This window comes from Mustela erminea, chromosome 2 (genome assembly GCF_009829155.1).
Source record: "Mustela erminea isolate mMusErm1 chromosome 2, mMusErm1.Pri, whole genome shotgun sequence".
NCBI lineage: Eukaryota > Metazoa > Chordata > Mammalia > Carnivora > Mustelidae > Mustela > Mustela erminea.
In genome coordinates this window covers 65,853,223-65,867,934 of record NC_045615.1, presented here as the reverse complement: position 1 = coordinate 65,867,934, position 14,712 = coordinate 65,853,223, and the positions used below count along the sequence as shown (strand labels likewise).

At 36.4% G+C, this 14,712-nt stretch overlaps 1 protein-coding gene across 15 annotated transcripts in view; it reads left to right on the top strand.

The window, feature by feature from the left end:
* The window catches only part of COL25A1 (collagen type XXV alpha 1 chain), a 463,262-nt gene that overhangs the window by 412,413 nt on the left and 36,137 nt on the right, over positions 1-14,712 (top strand). For 13 of the 15 annotated variants that reach the window (XM_032333109.1, XM_032333114.1, XM_032333113.1 and 10 more), the window contains 5 exons: positions 1,304-1,348; positions 2,267-2,344; positions 9,351-9,374; positions 9,995-10,039; positions 13,292-13,336. In XM_032333109.1, the coding sequence (XP_032189000.1) occupies positions 1,304-1,348; positions 2,267-2,344; positions 9,351-9,374; positions 9,995-10,039; positions 13,292-13,336 (237 nt within the window). The remainder of the gene's footprint in view (positions 1-1,303; positions 1,349-2,266; positions 2,345-9,350; positions 9,375-9,994; positions 10,040-13,291; positions 13,337-14,712) is intronic. The other 2 variants (XM_032333117.1, XM_032333110.1) reach the window with 1 other exon arrangement.

The following is a 14,712-nucleotide window of genomic DNA, read 5'->3' as shown; positions in this document are numbered from 1 at the left end:
TAAGAGAAGTTGTATTTCCTGTTTCGTAAGAATAGCTTCTTTGGGGGGAAAAAAAGACTTTATTTAACTTACATTATGTAGGGCATGATCTTATTTATTTCCTGGCAGTCTTTGTGATAAATGTTCAAATTATACTTTGCTTTTAAGTTAGCTGATTCCCTCCATGGCATTAAAATTTCACCGCCTATTAAAATTTTTCCTTTATCATGCTTTTTATAATATTTATCATAATCTAATATTGTAAGCAAAATCATGTTAAGATGTTATCAGCTAATAACATGAAAAAATGGGTAAAAAATGAGGAAAACAGAGAGGAGAAATCATTAATTCTCTCTTCATAGCAAATTTAATTATTATGGTCAATGTTATTAGTATAATGTGGATAAAAAAAAATGAAAAACCCTTTTCCTGCTTACTTTCATTGGTCCATATCCATTTTATGAAATACGTAGAGAGACATATTAAAAGACTTTGAATTCCACCTAGGAAAAGGATACAACAAATTTAAGGCTGTCTTAAAGAACTTTCAAGTCTACACAGGTTCAAATCTCTTTTCCAAAGATTCTCTTTAGACTTATGAGAATTTTGAGTACTCTTGGAGGGATGCCTCTGTGGTTTGATTCCTGGTTTCTTTCCAGATTACACCATGAATGGAACTTCAGTGATTTTACATATTGCATTTTCAAAACAAAGCTGGTTTCCCCCTACCCCTGACCTTCAGCCCTGCCAACCTGCTCTGGCTAGCTCTGTCCACTTCAGCACCTTCTGTGTGTTAAAAGGCCTGTATCTCTAGACTTTTCCTTAGATCTTCATCATCATCAAAGAGCGGCCTCACTGATCACTTTTCCCTTCTAAACCTCCCTAGACTGAGCTCTCCATTCCTTCCCTATCCAGATTATCTACACACCTTTTTTTTTCCCCCCTCAGAAAACAGACAACCCAGTGATTGGTTCTGTATTCCTTTTCCCCAAATCTCTTCATATAAAAACAAAAGTATGGCTCAGTCTGAGAGGTAAAAGCTTACTTTGGGTATCATAGAAACCACTTGCCTTGCTTTTGAAAATCTCTAATAAGAGAGTTCCTGTATTCCAAGATATTCTGTCATCTGAAAGGGGGATTTACAGTGCTTCTTAAGGAAGCATTTGCTATGCCCCTGGTTATTGTTCTTCGAGCTGTTATTTCCATGTCAGAAGTTCATATCAGAGGTGCTTCTGCATAGTTTAAATATATCCTTAGATTTGAGATATTTCTGGACCATTGGCCCCACTACTAATTGAGGCTTTTCTTTTTTCCCTGGGGCAAGGGTGATCGTGGAGAGAAAGGGGACTCTGGAGCCCTGGGACCAAGGGTGAGTACATTTTCATTTAAGTTTTGGCCCCTACAAGCCCAGATTTGACTCATATTTCCATGTGGCTTTTCACAAGGCACCTGGACTAATATTGCCCAATAATAGCACTGGAGGCGGACTACTGATGATTTCTGCTATTCCCCTTTTTTCTTTTCTTTTTTTTTTTTTTTATTTGAGTCAACTGGAACAATGAGTGTATAGAGTCTAACACGTAAAATAAGCTCACAAGAAAAGCTCTAAAGAACATTTTCTCTCTACTTTCCCTCTGCTAACTGAGCAATAGCAAGCCCATAACCATCCAGCTAATAGAATTTTCCATTTTTCAATTAAGCCAATTATAAGGAAAGCAATAGCCCATATTTTCTAAGCCTTTTTTAAAGACAGGCAGGGAATTAGGACATGACTAATGGAAATTCGGTGGCAGAACTAATGAGTGCAGTAGACATCTTGTATCTGTTCCCTATTTCATTTAATTTTAATGGAATTCTGTTCCTACTGAACAAGCCAAGCATTTCCTACAGAACAGTGTTCTAATAAGGAAACAATCGATTAGATGTAGAAGAATAAGAAGAGATTAGGGGTTGCTTTAATAAGTATTGTTAAAGCCAACAAAATGTTGCAAGTCAAATCAGATTAGCCTATATTTTATAATTTTCAGAAAACAGTTTCAGAGATTGAATTATCTCTCTTTTTTAAAAAAATCAAGTTTCATATCTTTAATCTATAGGACACCAAAAGCGTTTGTCTTCTTTTCAATAAGGACGAAATTTGAGGATAATTACTCTGAAGTGCAATTGAGTCCTACCACAGAACGGCTGGTCAGAGAGAGCTGCATGTTGCTATTTTTGTTTCTGTCACAGTTCCCCGTATAGGCTAGCTTAACTTCCATGATTTTCCCTTGGTTGGTTTTCTTCACAGGGTCCACCTGGTCAAAAGGGAGATCAGGGAGCCACCGAGATCATAGACTACAATGGCAACCTCCATGAAGCCTTGCAGGTAAGTGACTGCCGCCAAACCTGACACACCCGTGAAATATGTGTAAATATCAGCTCCTCACTCCATGATCCTAGAGGGCTCCGCTTGCTCAAAGCACACCTTCTTCCTGAGCCCATCCCCTTCTCCATGGCCCAGTATGTGTTCTTAGCATATTTCTTAGCATATTTCCATCATTCCTTTTCTTTCCCTTCTGTCTTCGGATATGCTTTAGTGTTTAGTTTTATCTGGTTTACACCTTGTGCTTATTTTGCCACTTTGTCTCCTTGCTTCAGAAGCAAGCCTAGCAGAGCAATTAAGAGCCCTGTGGCTTTAGAGTCAGAGCTCTCTGGGTGCAAATCTCTTGCTTACTAAGTGCATGGGTGAGGGCAAGTTATTTAACTTCTCTGTGCCTCAGTGTCCTTATCTGCAAAATGAAGATAGCAGCACCTGTCTCAAGAGTTGTTATGAGAAATAAATACCTAAATACACAGTATACACTTAGAGCAGTACCTGGCACATACTAAGTCCTCTTTAGGTATTTCTTATTACTGCTACCATTCATAATATAATGTACTACCATAGAGAAATACCTATAGAGTAAAAGTCCATAGACCATGGAGCTTGTCTCCATCATCTTTTCTTTCTCTTCATCCCTTTCTTTAAAATGTTAATTTATTTTTTTTCAAGTGTTCCAGAATTCATTGTTTATGCACCACACCCAGTGCTCCATGCAATACATGCCCTAATACCCACCACCAGGCTCGCCCAATGCCCCAACCCTTCTGCTCCAAAACCCTCAGTTTATTTCTCAGAGTCTTTTTTTTTTTTTTTTTTTTTTTAATGCTTGGCTTCCTCCCTTTTAGCCTATATCAATATTCTGTTAAAACTTCTCTTATAAGGACATCAGTGACCTCTAGGTCAAGCCTATTGTTCTCCTCACCCTTAATTTTCTGTGACATTTCTACTAAACCACCTTGTTTTTGAAACTTTTTCTTTCTGGTTTTTCTAATCCTCTACTCTGATTTCTTCTAGCTTTCTTCTTTGATAGATCCATTCTATGTTAGTATTTCCAGTTTTTCGGTCATCCCCTAATTTTTGGTATCCTCAAGTCTCTGATCTTTTCATGGTTAAGTCACTCTCTCTGTGTTCTTCTGTGTTGTGGCTTCCAAATCTTTCACCTCTGGGTCCGTGCTGTGGGTACCTCCAGCTATCTAAGAATATTTCCACTAGGTATTCACCATTGCCCTATTAATTCCCACCAACACACACAATTATACAGGTCACTTTCCCCACCAACCAAATGATTCCTTTTTTTAACTAATCACTATCTTTTAGTGATCCTGTAATTCTTTGGCTGTCTTGAGGTAGAAACTTGAGAGTCATTTTCAACTATTGTGACCCCTTCATCCTTTACATCTCACCACATGCGGTCATTTCATTGCTCGAAGTGCCTCCTAAGGTTGCCTCATTCTCTGCATTCCAAGCTTGGTCCATATCTTACTTGTTTCAGGGCTAACACTGCAACAGGCCCTTGACCAATTCTTCTAATCCTTGTGCCCTTTCTAACCCATCCTGCATATCACTCTAAGACTAATTTTCCTGAACTGTCACTTTTTTGATGGCTCTAATCTGCTCAGAAACTCCAATGACCCCCTTACCTACTCTATCTAGCCTGACCTTCATCTGACTTTCCAAGCTCTCTAATCCTGCCTTTCCTATATAGAATTTTCCATTTCTCCACAGCACAGATTTTCCCCGAGTGGTCATATTTACCATATCAATAAAAATCACCCCTTTTTTTTTTTTTTTTGCCTGATCCCATTCTTCTTCCCTTCCCCTCATCTATCTAAATCCCATCCAACAATGCACTGCTGCCACCCAGATGATTCTTTCTTTCCATCCTTTCAACCATTAGCAGTCAGGGCCCAACAGCTTAACCTTTAATTGTTCTCAAATCAAATAATTTATTTTAGTCATGCCCCTTGCTAGATTATGAGTTTCTTGGTGACAGAAATGTGTCTCAGGCTAATTTTATAGCCCCCAATATACCTGGCACAGGTCTGGGCATGTAAATATTGAACAAATGCTTACTGATTGATGAGTGAGTGCACTTAGCATATACATACAATCCATTTTTTTGCTTGAAAACCAAATTAGTTTTAAATGGTTGCCGTTTTGTACTTGATTGAATTATTTCCCCCATCTTCATGATTTCACTCTCAGATCTCTAGTATGGTAGATCTACATTTCTATAGGTCCTTTGCTACAACTACCATTTTAAACTAGTGAAGTATCTATTAAATAGTTTTTGCAGACTCTGCCTGCAGCTTAGCCTATTTTCGTTTTGTTTTGTTTTAAAGATTTTTTTCATTTGTTTGAGAGAGAGAGAACGACAGCTGGAGGTGAGGGGCTGGGGGAGCAGAGGGAGAGGGACAAGTAGACTCCATGCTGCGCGCAGAGCCCAACACAGGGTTCCCTCTCACCACCTGATGATCACGACCTGAGCTGAAATCAAGAGTCGGGTGCTCAACCACCTGAACCACCCAGGGCCCCTCAATCTATTTTTCTTCTCATTTCATTCTTTTTCTTCTGGTAAAATGCAAAGAGGAGCATCTTTACTGCTTGAAAATATGTTGCTTGGTCAGTATGTTCGGTCAACACCTTGAAACAGTGCTCCTCAATGCAAGTAGATTAAACATAAGCTGTAACCTCTAGGCTATTGTCAAGTTCTAGAACTAGATTTCTAAATTGTCCCTTTCCCCCCACAAATCGATAACTGCATGTGGAAGGAAAGAGAGAAAGAGAATAAGAAGTTTTGATACACCTACTAGTTTTCAGTTTTTACTTATAAAATATAGGGACATATTTTTTAACTTAATTTATTTGCAATGTTGTGAATTTCCCTTCGACTTCTTTCAGTGACACTGTGATTCTTACTATCACTTTTAAAAGACATACATTCTCTTAGCTTCCAAGAAATGCTCTAATATTATAGGCTATGGTCCTTTCTGGAAAAATTGTATCTTTTAAAGTATTCTTTGCAAGAACAGAGCCAGGCATGAGGCAAGCTGCTCTCAGCCTAAAACTGAAATCTGTTTTGATCTCTCCTTTGCTATTAACTAGCTGACTCATTTTCAGGAAATCAATGAGTATATCTATACTTCATTGATCTTATTTGTAAAGTAAAGATGTTTTAGAATGGGTTTTTTTCCTAAGAGTCCATAAAATATAATATTACGCTTAGGGTCACTTTTTAGGAGCTCCTGAACACTCTTGGCTGACATATATGAATGTACTGTACTTTTTAAAAAATTGACACCTAGGTCTTAATAAGAAATGGTATATGTGCTCAGTTTCTTGTTCCACCTCAAGTTCTGTATGACAGTAAACCAGTCAATATCCATCACGGTCAAGTAGTTTATGTTTTTATCTCAACCTAAAGATTTATTGTTTCAATAGGGATGTTAGGGCAACTATGTGTTATTTTTGTAAATAGCTTATAGTTATTTTAAAAAAATTATTTATTTTCCTAATATAGTACTCTACTAGAACAAGGGCCCTTAAAAAATTAGTTAAGCCATTAGCCTGAGAAGAGGTAGTAGACATTCTACTCTTCTATTCTTAGTCAGTGATGGATACTCACCATTTTGCTGATTTCACTTTTGTTAAAGATTTTATTTATTTATTTCAGAGAGAGAGAGAGCAAGCAAGTGCACAAGCAGGGGAGGGGACAGAAGGAAAGGGAGAAAGATAATCTCAAGCAGACTGCCCACTGAGCGTGGAGCCCAGACTCAGGACACAGTCTCACAACACTGAGATTATGATCTGAGCCCAAATTAAGAGTCAGCCGCTCAACCAAAGTGAGCACTCTGGCACCCCACAGATTTCATTTTATTATCGCCTCCTCTAAAAATAAATCTGCCCCCAAAAATCTAGAATAAATAAATAAATAGATGTATATTAAAATTCTAAAAACATCACATTAGAAATAGAAAGTTCTACCATTGCCTCTACTGAAAATTGTTATTTACATAAACATCTGCCATAAGCCATTTATTTTGATTTTTAGGTTTCTAAAATTAACAGTAAAACCTCTCTACTTCCTAACTCAAGTTTTTAAAAACGTTCAATACCATATAACTTAAACCTGTTGTTTAGTGTAAATATGGGTGACTTTCATCTTGCATCATTATGAGAAATGAAAGATATTAACCTTTAATTCTAAAGAGATTCACATAACGATCTCAGGGAATAAATCACAAAACAGCCTGGGGGGCTTCAACATCCAGTTCATGCTTCCCATTTCACATCGTGCCTCATAGAGAACAATGCGTCTTTCTCCATCACTACCAAAATTATGGTTTTCCAGTCATTTGTGGAGTTCAAGAGAACGCTGCTGAGTTCACATAGGTTTAACTTAGAGGAACCAGGTAGAAGAAATCCAGAGTGAGCCAACATCTTCAGGATGTCTCATGTGTCTGCACACGGGTGCTTTAGGATGGTCGTAAAAACTATGTTGCTGAGAAGTTAAGCTTAGTTTGTCATTTGTTCTTTTTTTTTTTTTCAGATTTTATTTATTTATTTGACAGAGACAGATCACAAGTAGGCAGAGAGGCAGGCAGAGAGAGAGAGGGAGGGGTAAGCAGGCTCCCTGCTGAGCAGAGAGCCCGATGCAGGACTCGATCCCAGGACCCCGAGATCATGACCTGAGCCGAAGGCAGCAGCTTAACCCACTGAGCCACCCAGGTGCCCTTGTCATTTGTTCTTTTATTATTAGCAGGATGAAAACCACCCTATGTAACTGTTAGGTCTCACAAAATACAGTTATTTAACATGATGACATAAACTCCATCTGTTAGATAGTTCAGTTACCACTAATAATATGCCCTTATTAGGCAACTCATGATAAAACACATTGTTATCCTTAAAAAAAGACAAAACTAGTTTTGTGTCCAGGTGGAAAATGAATTCAAATATCCTACATTTAGAAAACCTCAGGGAGTTCAAATTGTAAATTCTCTTCCCTTTCTAAGGTTTCATGATTCTGCTCTGTAGTTAAAAATATAATATATAATTGGAAGATAGTGATAAAGAAATTATTTCTACTCTGTAATATTCTAATAGACTTTTTAGAAATGACTCACCTACTTATAGGAGCAAAGATGTAGCTTTCTCATGACTATAAATCTGACACGAGTGCTAGGTGAATCCCTTAAGAATAAAGTAAGTGGTGCCTTGTGTTACACAAATATGATAGTTTTTTTTAATTATTATGTTAGTCACCATACAGTATTTCATTAATTTTTGATGTCATGTTCCATGATTCATTGTTTGCGTATAACACTCAGTGCTCCATGCAATCCTCGCCCTCCTTAATATCCATCACCAGGGTCACCCATTCCCCAAACCCCCTCCCCTCTGAAACCCTCAGTTTGTTTCCCGGAGTCCATAGTATAAAAATCTGGGCCTTGATATATATATATTTTTTAAACTTGCCTCCAGTTTGTGACCACTTTGCCTTTTGTCTTAGAAGCACTGGTGGTGGTTTTTTTCCCTACTGTGTTATCCATGAAGCTGTAATGACCATGACTGATGTTATCCTAGAATACAGACTTTAATCATTTCTACACATGCGTAAATATATTGTTTTCTAAGAAATGATGATGTCATGTCACTAGAGACCCAAGTATGTGAAGCAAGATCGGTAATATTAAGATTATTTTTTATGACAATAATAATAAACAACAGCAACCTGAATCAGAAATTGGAATGGAAGAGTGGAAAATAAACGGTTGGTGTTAAACTGATATTCACAAGTTTACATGTGACTGGATAACATTTTTCTGTGACCGGAGTCGCTGATGGAAAGTGTGCTCCCTCTATGACTACATCAGGTGGTTATGCACCCTACCGAACTTTTAGCACGCGTGGTACCTGGGTGTTTCAGTTGGTTGAAAGACCAACTTTTGATTTCAGCTCAGGTCATGATCTCAGGATTGTAAGTTGGAGGCCCACTCGGGGCTCCTTGCTGGTTCTGGAGCCTGCTTGAGATTCTCTCTCTCCCTCTCCCTCTGCCCTTCCTCACCACCTATCCCTCTGGTCACACACGCTCTCACTTTCTCTCTCTCACTCACACACACACAACACAAAAAGAACTTTCAGCACGAGACTTAGACTAGAAAACATTAACTCAGAAATGATTCATGGATTCAAAATGAAATGTGGAGAATCATCCTTCAAAAGAATACATTTTGTGGTGGTGCTGTAGTACTTTACACTAAGAAACTGGATGAATTCCATGTCACCTTCTGTCTTTAGCCATGGCACCCAAAAAAGCTAATTGTAATGCAACAAATAAGCTAAAATCTAAAAAAGAAAAAATATTACTTACAACTACAATTGGATATTTCCCTTTTCTTTAACTGAAGTGCTCTAGAATGGAACTCTTGCAAATAGCAGTTTCTCAGTTTACAGTCATGCCGACAAAGCTCTCCAGAACACCATTTTACTACATAATTTTTTTAATCAAATGAATTAAAATTTTGACATTTTCTTTTTTCTTAACACATAGATTTTTTTTAAGAAAAATCTAAAAATCATTTTTTCTTTTTTTTAATTTATTTTTTATTTATTTTTAGCTAACAGTATTCATTATATTTGCACTACACCCAGTACTCCATGCAATCTGTGCCCTCTATAATACCCACCACCTGGTACCCCAACCTCCCACCCCCCACCCCTTCAAAACCCTCAGATTGTTTTTCAGAAAAACAATCTAAAAATCATTTAAAAACAATCTTTATCAGGTGATGAATGGCAATCTGACCCCTGCTCCCTGAAAAATCTTTATTTCTATCCTATATTCATTTAAAGATAGGATAATATGTTTTCAGTATCTTGTTAGTCTCTTATAGGACATCAGGCTTGCCAGAACGTATTCAGAAAATTGATTATTTCGTAAATGTATTATTGTACTTTAGCACACAAAATAGGTAACTCTGTCTTTGTCAATGCATTTTCCCAACAGAGGATTACCACCTTAACTGTCACGGTAACTCCTATTGCATGATTTCTGTAGTCTGTGACTTCATATTTGGTGTTGATGCATGCTGGCCATAAATGGAACTAATGTAGCACTTGTTTTTGTCTGATATTGAGTTTTATGCTTTCTTTTATTAATAACCTTTTATGACATTTGCCCAATTAAGTCATTTGTTTGTGTAGTGAAAAAGACTAAAAAAGAAAAGTTATTGCTACTTTTCTTAAAGTCTTTGGCCTTATAATAATATAGCTTTGTTCCTCAGTGTTTGGGGAATCAAGTCCCTTGTGTGTGGGGGAGGCCGAGTGTGTGGAAACATAGGTAATATCAGTAAGCTATCTCAACCCAAGGAGATGAATGTGGGACACAGCAGCAATTTTGAATTATCTTAGAAAATAAACTCAAAAGCATCTTCAGTGTTATTTTACATAAATGTATTGATATTTTTGCATATAAGTAAATCATTTTTATAATTCCATAGCTGGTGAAATTTGCCCTCATTGCAAATTAAGATTGAGAGATGTTTGATTATGACAGAAATAAAAGAAGTATATAGTGTACTTATTATTTAAAGCATAAATAGTGATACATATACTTGCTACTTTTTAAAACTTTGTCTTTTCTTGGTTTAGGGTCCCCCTGGACCACCTGGACCTCAAGGACTACAAGGGCCAAAGGTTATTCTTTATTTTACTTGCTTCCATTTACCATGTATGATATAGAGAATCCCACCTTAAATTTATGTATCTTTGAAAAATCATTCTTCCAAAATGCTGAAGGAGCTGAGATCAGCAATATTGCTTAAGAGAGCTAAGAATAAACTTTGAGGTCTGAGCTTAAGAAAGCAGGATTAGGGAAAAAAAGAAAAGAAAATTAGTAAAGAAGAGAGAGAAATAAGAATAGCATTAAATTTAGAGGGAAGATATTAAGAAAAACAGAATATTAAACAAGGGAAAAACAAGTTTTACAGAAATTATAAAGGTAAAATAACCACTAAGGAAAATTTACTCTAACACCAAAAAAGATTTTTCTCTTCAATTCATTTGTAATAATAAAAACAAGAGAAGATTGAGCAAGATGTATTCACAGATGACAATTTGAGAAATCTTTTTTGAGTCATTTTTTATAATGAATCCTATTATACTTATTCAAACATTCTGCCATTTAAATCTTAACTAATGAAACATACCACTTATGAATAGCAGGAACCTAGAATTTCTTGATTATATCTCAAATTTATTAGTGGTGTTCGCTTTATCCCTCTAAACTTAAACTTAGGTTTGTTTAGCCACATTTGAGCAATTAACACATGGCCAGTGTCTCAAGCTTTTCAGAACTGAGCTGAAATAATTGTTGAAATATGGCTTTCATCATTGGAGTTCTGTAGGAGATTTAAGTAGTTTTGCAATCCATCTTTTGTTGGTGCCTTTTAAAGCAGTTTATTTGCTAAGTCTGTCATACACATACACTCACATACCTACACAGACATACACATCAGCTTTTGTAACCTTTTCTTCTAAGATGCTTAGAAACAGAAAGCTAGCACATAGAAAACTATTTTTCTTTTATAAAAAGGAGTATAAAGTAAAATAGTGCTGAGGTCCTCACCCAATAGATACATTTAGAACACGGAGTCTAATTTCAAACAGATCTCATGTAAAACATTAATGTAAGGTTTGGGATTTTTAAACTTTCTATTTCTCTATCACATTCTGGTCCCTAAGAAATGTAACACAAAAATGCTCCAATTGTTTGTTCCTGGTGAGCAAGTCAGCCTGGATCCCTACTCTAATATTTTGGTGAGCTGGATTAGACAGCCACAAAGGAAATCTGCAGATCGTTTTCTCATCTGTGTAGAGTCAACTAGGATCTAAGGATCTTTGTCCTTCTCCTCACTTGACTAAGTCTCCAGAACCAAAATTGGCCCCAGTGCTAAACACACCCTAAAATCTTCCAGGACTTTACCCTTCTTTAAAGCCCAAAGGATCTACAGAAATCCAAAGGGAATCCATCCCTTGTTCTAAAGAGACCAAAAAAAACCACCTAGCCATGAAGGATACATGTAGTGGTAAAACCTGTACCTCCCTCCTTGTTTTATAATCCAATTACTATTCATTTTAATTGTTATTCAGTAAGTAATTTTTGAGCCTCTACTTTATGATAAGGACTAATATCTAACAGAGATACTTGGATATAGTAAGGGTTTCAATAAGGAGCTTACAGTTTAGAACAGGAGATAGGCAAGTAAAGGCACAATTACTAATGATGAAGAGTACACGTTATGGATGCGCATATAGGAAGGTTACTCTCTGTTAGGAATCAAGAATGACTTTGAGCTGAAACTGGGTTAGAAAGAAGCTGGCCAAATGCATGTCATGGCAAGTGGGCAGTGGGAGAGGAGTAGTGAGCCTCCCTTACCTCTCAGTCCGACCAGCCTTCCCACTATGCTATTAGCTTGCCCCACCCCAAACAAAACACAGTGATCTCATAACTGAGCTCTTGGACTGACTGATACAGTCTTTCAAGCTTTCCGTGATCTTTCCTCAAGAAGGTTGGGATATCTGAGATGAGATATGCCTATGACCAAGAGTCAGCAATTGCAGCCCGAGTCAAATACAGAACCCATTTGCCCTGGGGACTCACAACCTCAGACTGAACGGAAACCTATTCAGTTAGTGTTTCTCTTTCCCTTGTCAAACCAGGATCGGTTGACTTCTTACACATCAAGTAACTCTTTACCAACTACATTTGATGAGTGAAAGATAAATTCATAAGTCATGAGTTATGTTTTCTTTTAAACACTCACGAGTCACATTCTGAAGGTAAAAGCATAGCAAAACAATCATTACTGGGCCCAGAGTGCTGACAAGTATTCAAACTGAAACTAGGTCTTGGCCAGGTGCATCCAACCTCAGCAGACTTGTTTGTGGCAAAATAAACTTTGCTGCTCCCACAAAGAACGGGAAGTCAGGAGTAAGGAAAGGCTTTTCCTTTTTTTTTTTTTTTTTTTTTTTGCACTTTTGTTTGTCAGGCTTTCATTAAATGTTTGGAAAGCTCAAATTTCATTCTATGGCTGATAGCTGTTAAAGTTTTTACCAGGGAAAGACTGTCTAACAATTTCAAAATAATGGGATTTACAAAAGTGATGCATTGATCTAAAATGATATCTTACCTTTCAAAAAATTTGTTCAGTACATTTCCAAGTGAAAAATGACTGGAGATTTGTTGTTGGAATAAATATCTAGCACATTGTTTACATTTGTTTTAAATGAGACATCTTCAATTAAGAAAAAATAAATAGATTTTGGGTTTGTCAAGGTTTCTAAGAAATCATATGAATAGAAAACTTTATTTTATTCCTAGCATAGTATAGGCAATTGAATAAATCCAAAAGTAATTTTATGAAGATTGAAATGTTATCTGATTGATTCTATCTGGAAATAGCACATTCACAATCATGAACCTGTATCCATTGTTCAAATGTTATCAGTTAAAATATAAACTTATGGCTTTGCATTCTGTTCTTAAGTCAGCTTTCATGTTTTTGCTTTTTTCTGAAGTTGGAAAATGAAGAGAAATCATACAGATTTTTTAGGGAGGAAAAAATTAACTAGGGCATATAGGTTGTTGTTATAGAATATGGTCAACCACTAAACGACCTCTATCAGTTTTCTTTCAGCATTTTTTCCTTTAGCCTACATCTCACTTGGGGCAAAAAAATAAAAAATTGGACCTGAGCTACATGACTATTGTTACATATAATCTTCAAGAAAATGTTATTTCACTTAGTTTTGATATGTGTATGATATAACAAACTGTTCTTGGGTTACGATACATAGGCTGAAAGTCAAATTGTACTGTCACCAGCTAACATGACTTCTAGTTACCAATGATAAATGGAAGCAAGCCATCACTTTTTCTCTTAACAGGGAGAGCCAGGATCTCCAGGAATCCCAGGAGTTGATGGAGAGCAGGTAATTTTCAAAGATATATACTGTCATTCAAATATCATAATTGATCACCACTTTTATTATAGATTTGGAGCCAAAAAGACATGAATGTTGATATATGATATCCTCTCTATTTTTTTTACCATCTGTTGTAGAGATTATATTAACTTTAAAAAGCAATTGCTTTTAAATTAGACATTAATTTTCTTTGCAGAAACATGTAAGAGGTATGACATTTTAGTTTTGTCTTAATACTCCTTATCAATCTACCAGTGACACCTCAGTAAATTTTTATTAGACTTATAAGATCATTACTAATTTAGTAAGAATAGGCTAACTTTGTCAATAAATACAAATCATTCAAGATTAAAATCAGTCGGTCAAAGTTTCCACAAAATTAGATATTGCTTATATGTGTTATTTTGACAAGAATTTTTTCCCAAATAAAGATTACACCTAAATTTCAAGATAGTTAGAAAAAAGAGAAACAGGTGGGGCATTTACTTACCTTCGTGGAAAATGGCAGTATCTTCAAGGGTTTCCCTCAACACAGAGGTTGGCAAACTTTTTCTGTAAAGGACAGATAGTAAATGTTTCAGGCTTTGCGGGTCACACAGAGTCTTTGTCACATTTGTTTTTTATCTGAACACACCTTAAATTTTTTTCAAAGATTCAGTCTGTGCAAAAATAATCCCTGGGCTGAATCTGGCCTAGAAACTGTGGTTTACCTCTGACCAAAAAGAATCAGACTAGGAGAATGTGAACACTATGGGGAATTCAGAGTCAGATCCCAATGGTTAGCTTCAAGACATTTGATGTTTTCTGGGCTTCCATTATTTACCCAAGAAATGGCTGACATCAAGAAGATCATAAGAAATCAAAAGGATTCTTTACACAGTTGGCAAAATACGCTCCTCAGGAGATAGTATTAGATAAGAAATGAAGTTTAAGAGAAAAGTTATTTTAAGATCAGAGTGGTATGTTGCAAATCCTATAATGTCCCATTAAATAAACGTGATAATTCAAAAACTAAGAGGCTTTAGAAGATTTGCTATTATTAATCAGAAATCATATTATAATTTAAAAATCTGGTTGTCCTGGGGCACCTGGGTGGCACAGTTGGTTAAACATCTCGTTCTTGTTTTCAGCTCAAGTCATGATTTTAGGGTCCTAAGATAGAGCCTTGCACTGAGCTCTGCACTCAGCTGGGGGTCTGCTTGGGATTTTCTCGCCGCACCCCCACCCCGCCCCCTGCCATACCCCTCTCATTCATACACACTCTCTCTCTCAAAATAAATAAATAAATCTTTTTTAAAAACCTAGTTGTGTTACCTTTCCAATGTTAGTTATTAAAAATAATTAATTTAACATGAAGAATAACATATTACATGGTCCCTACA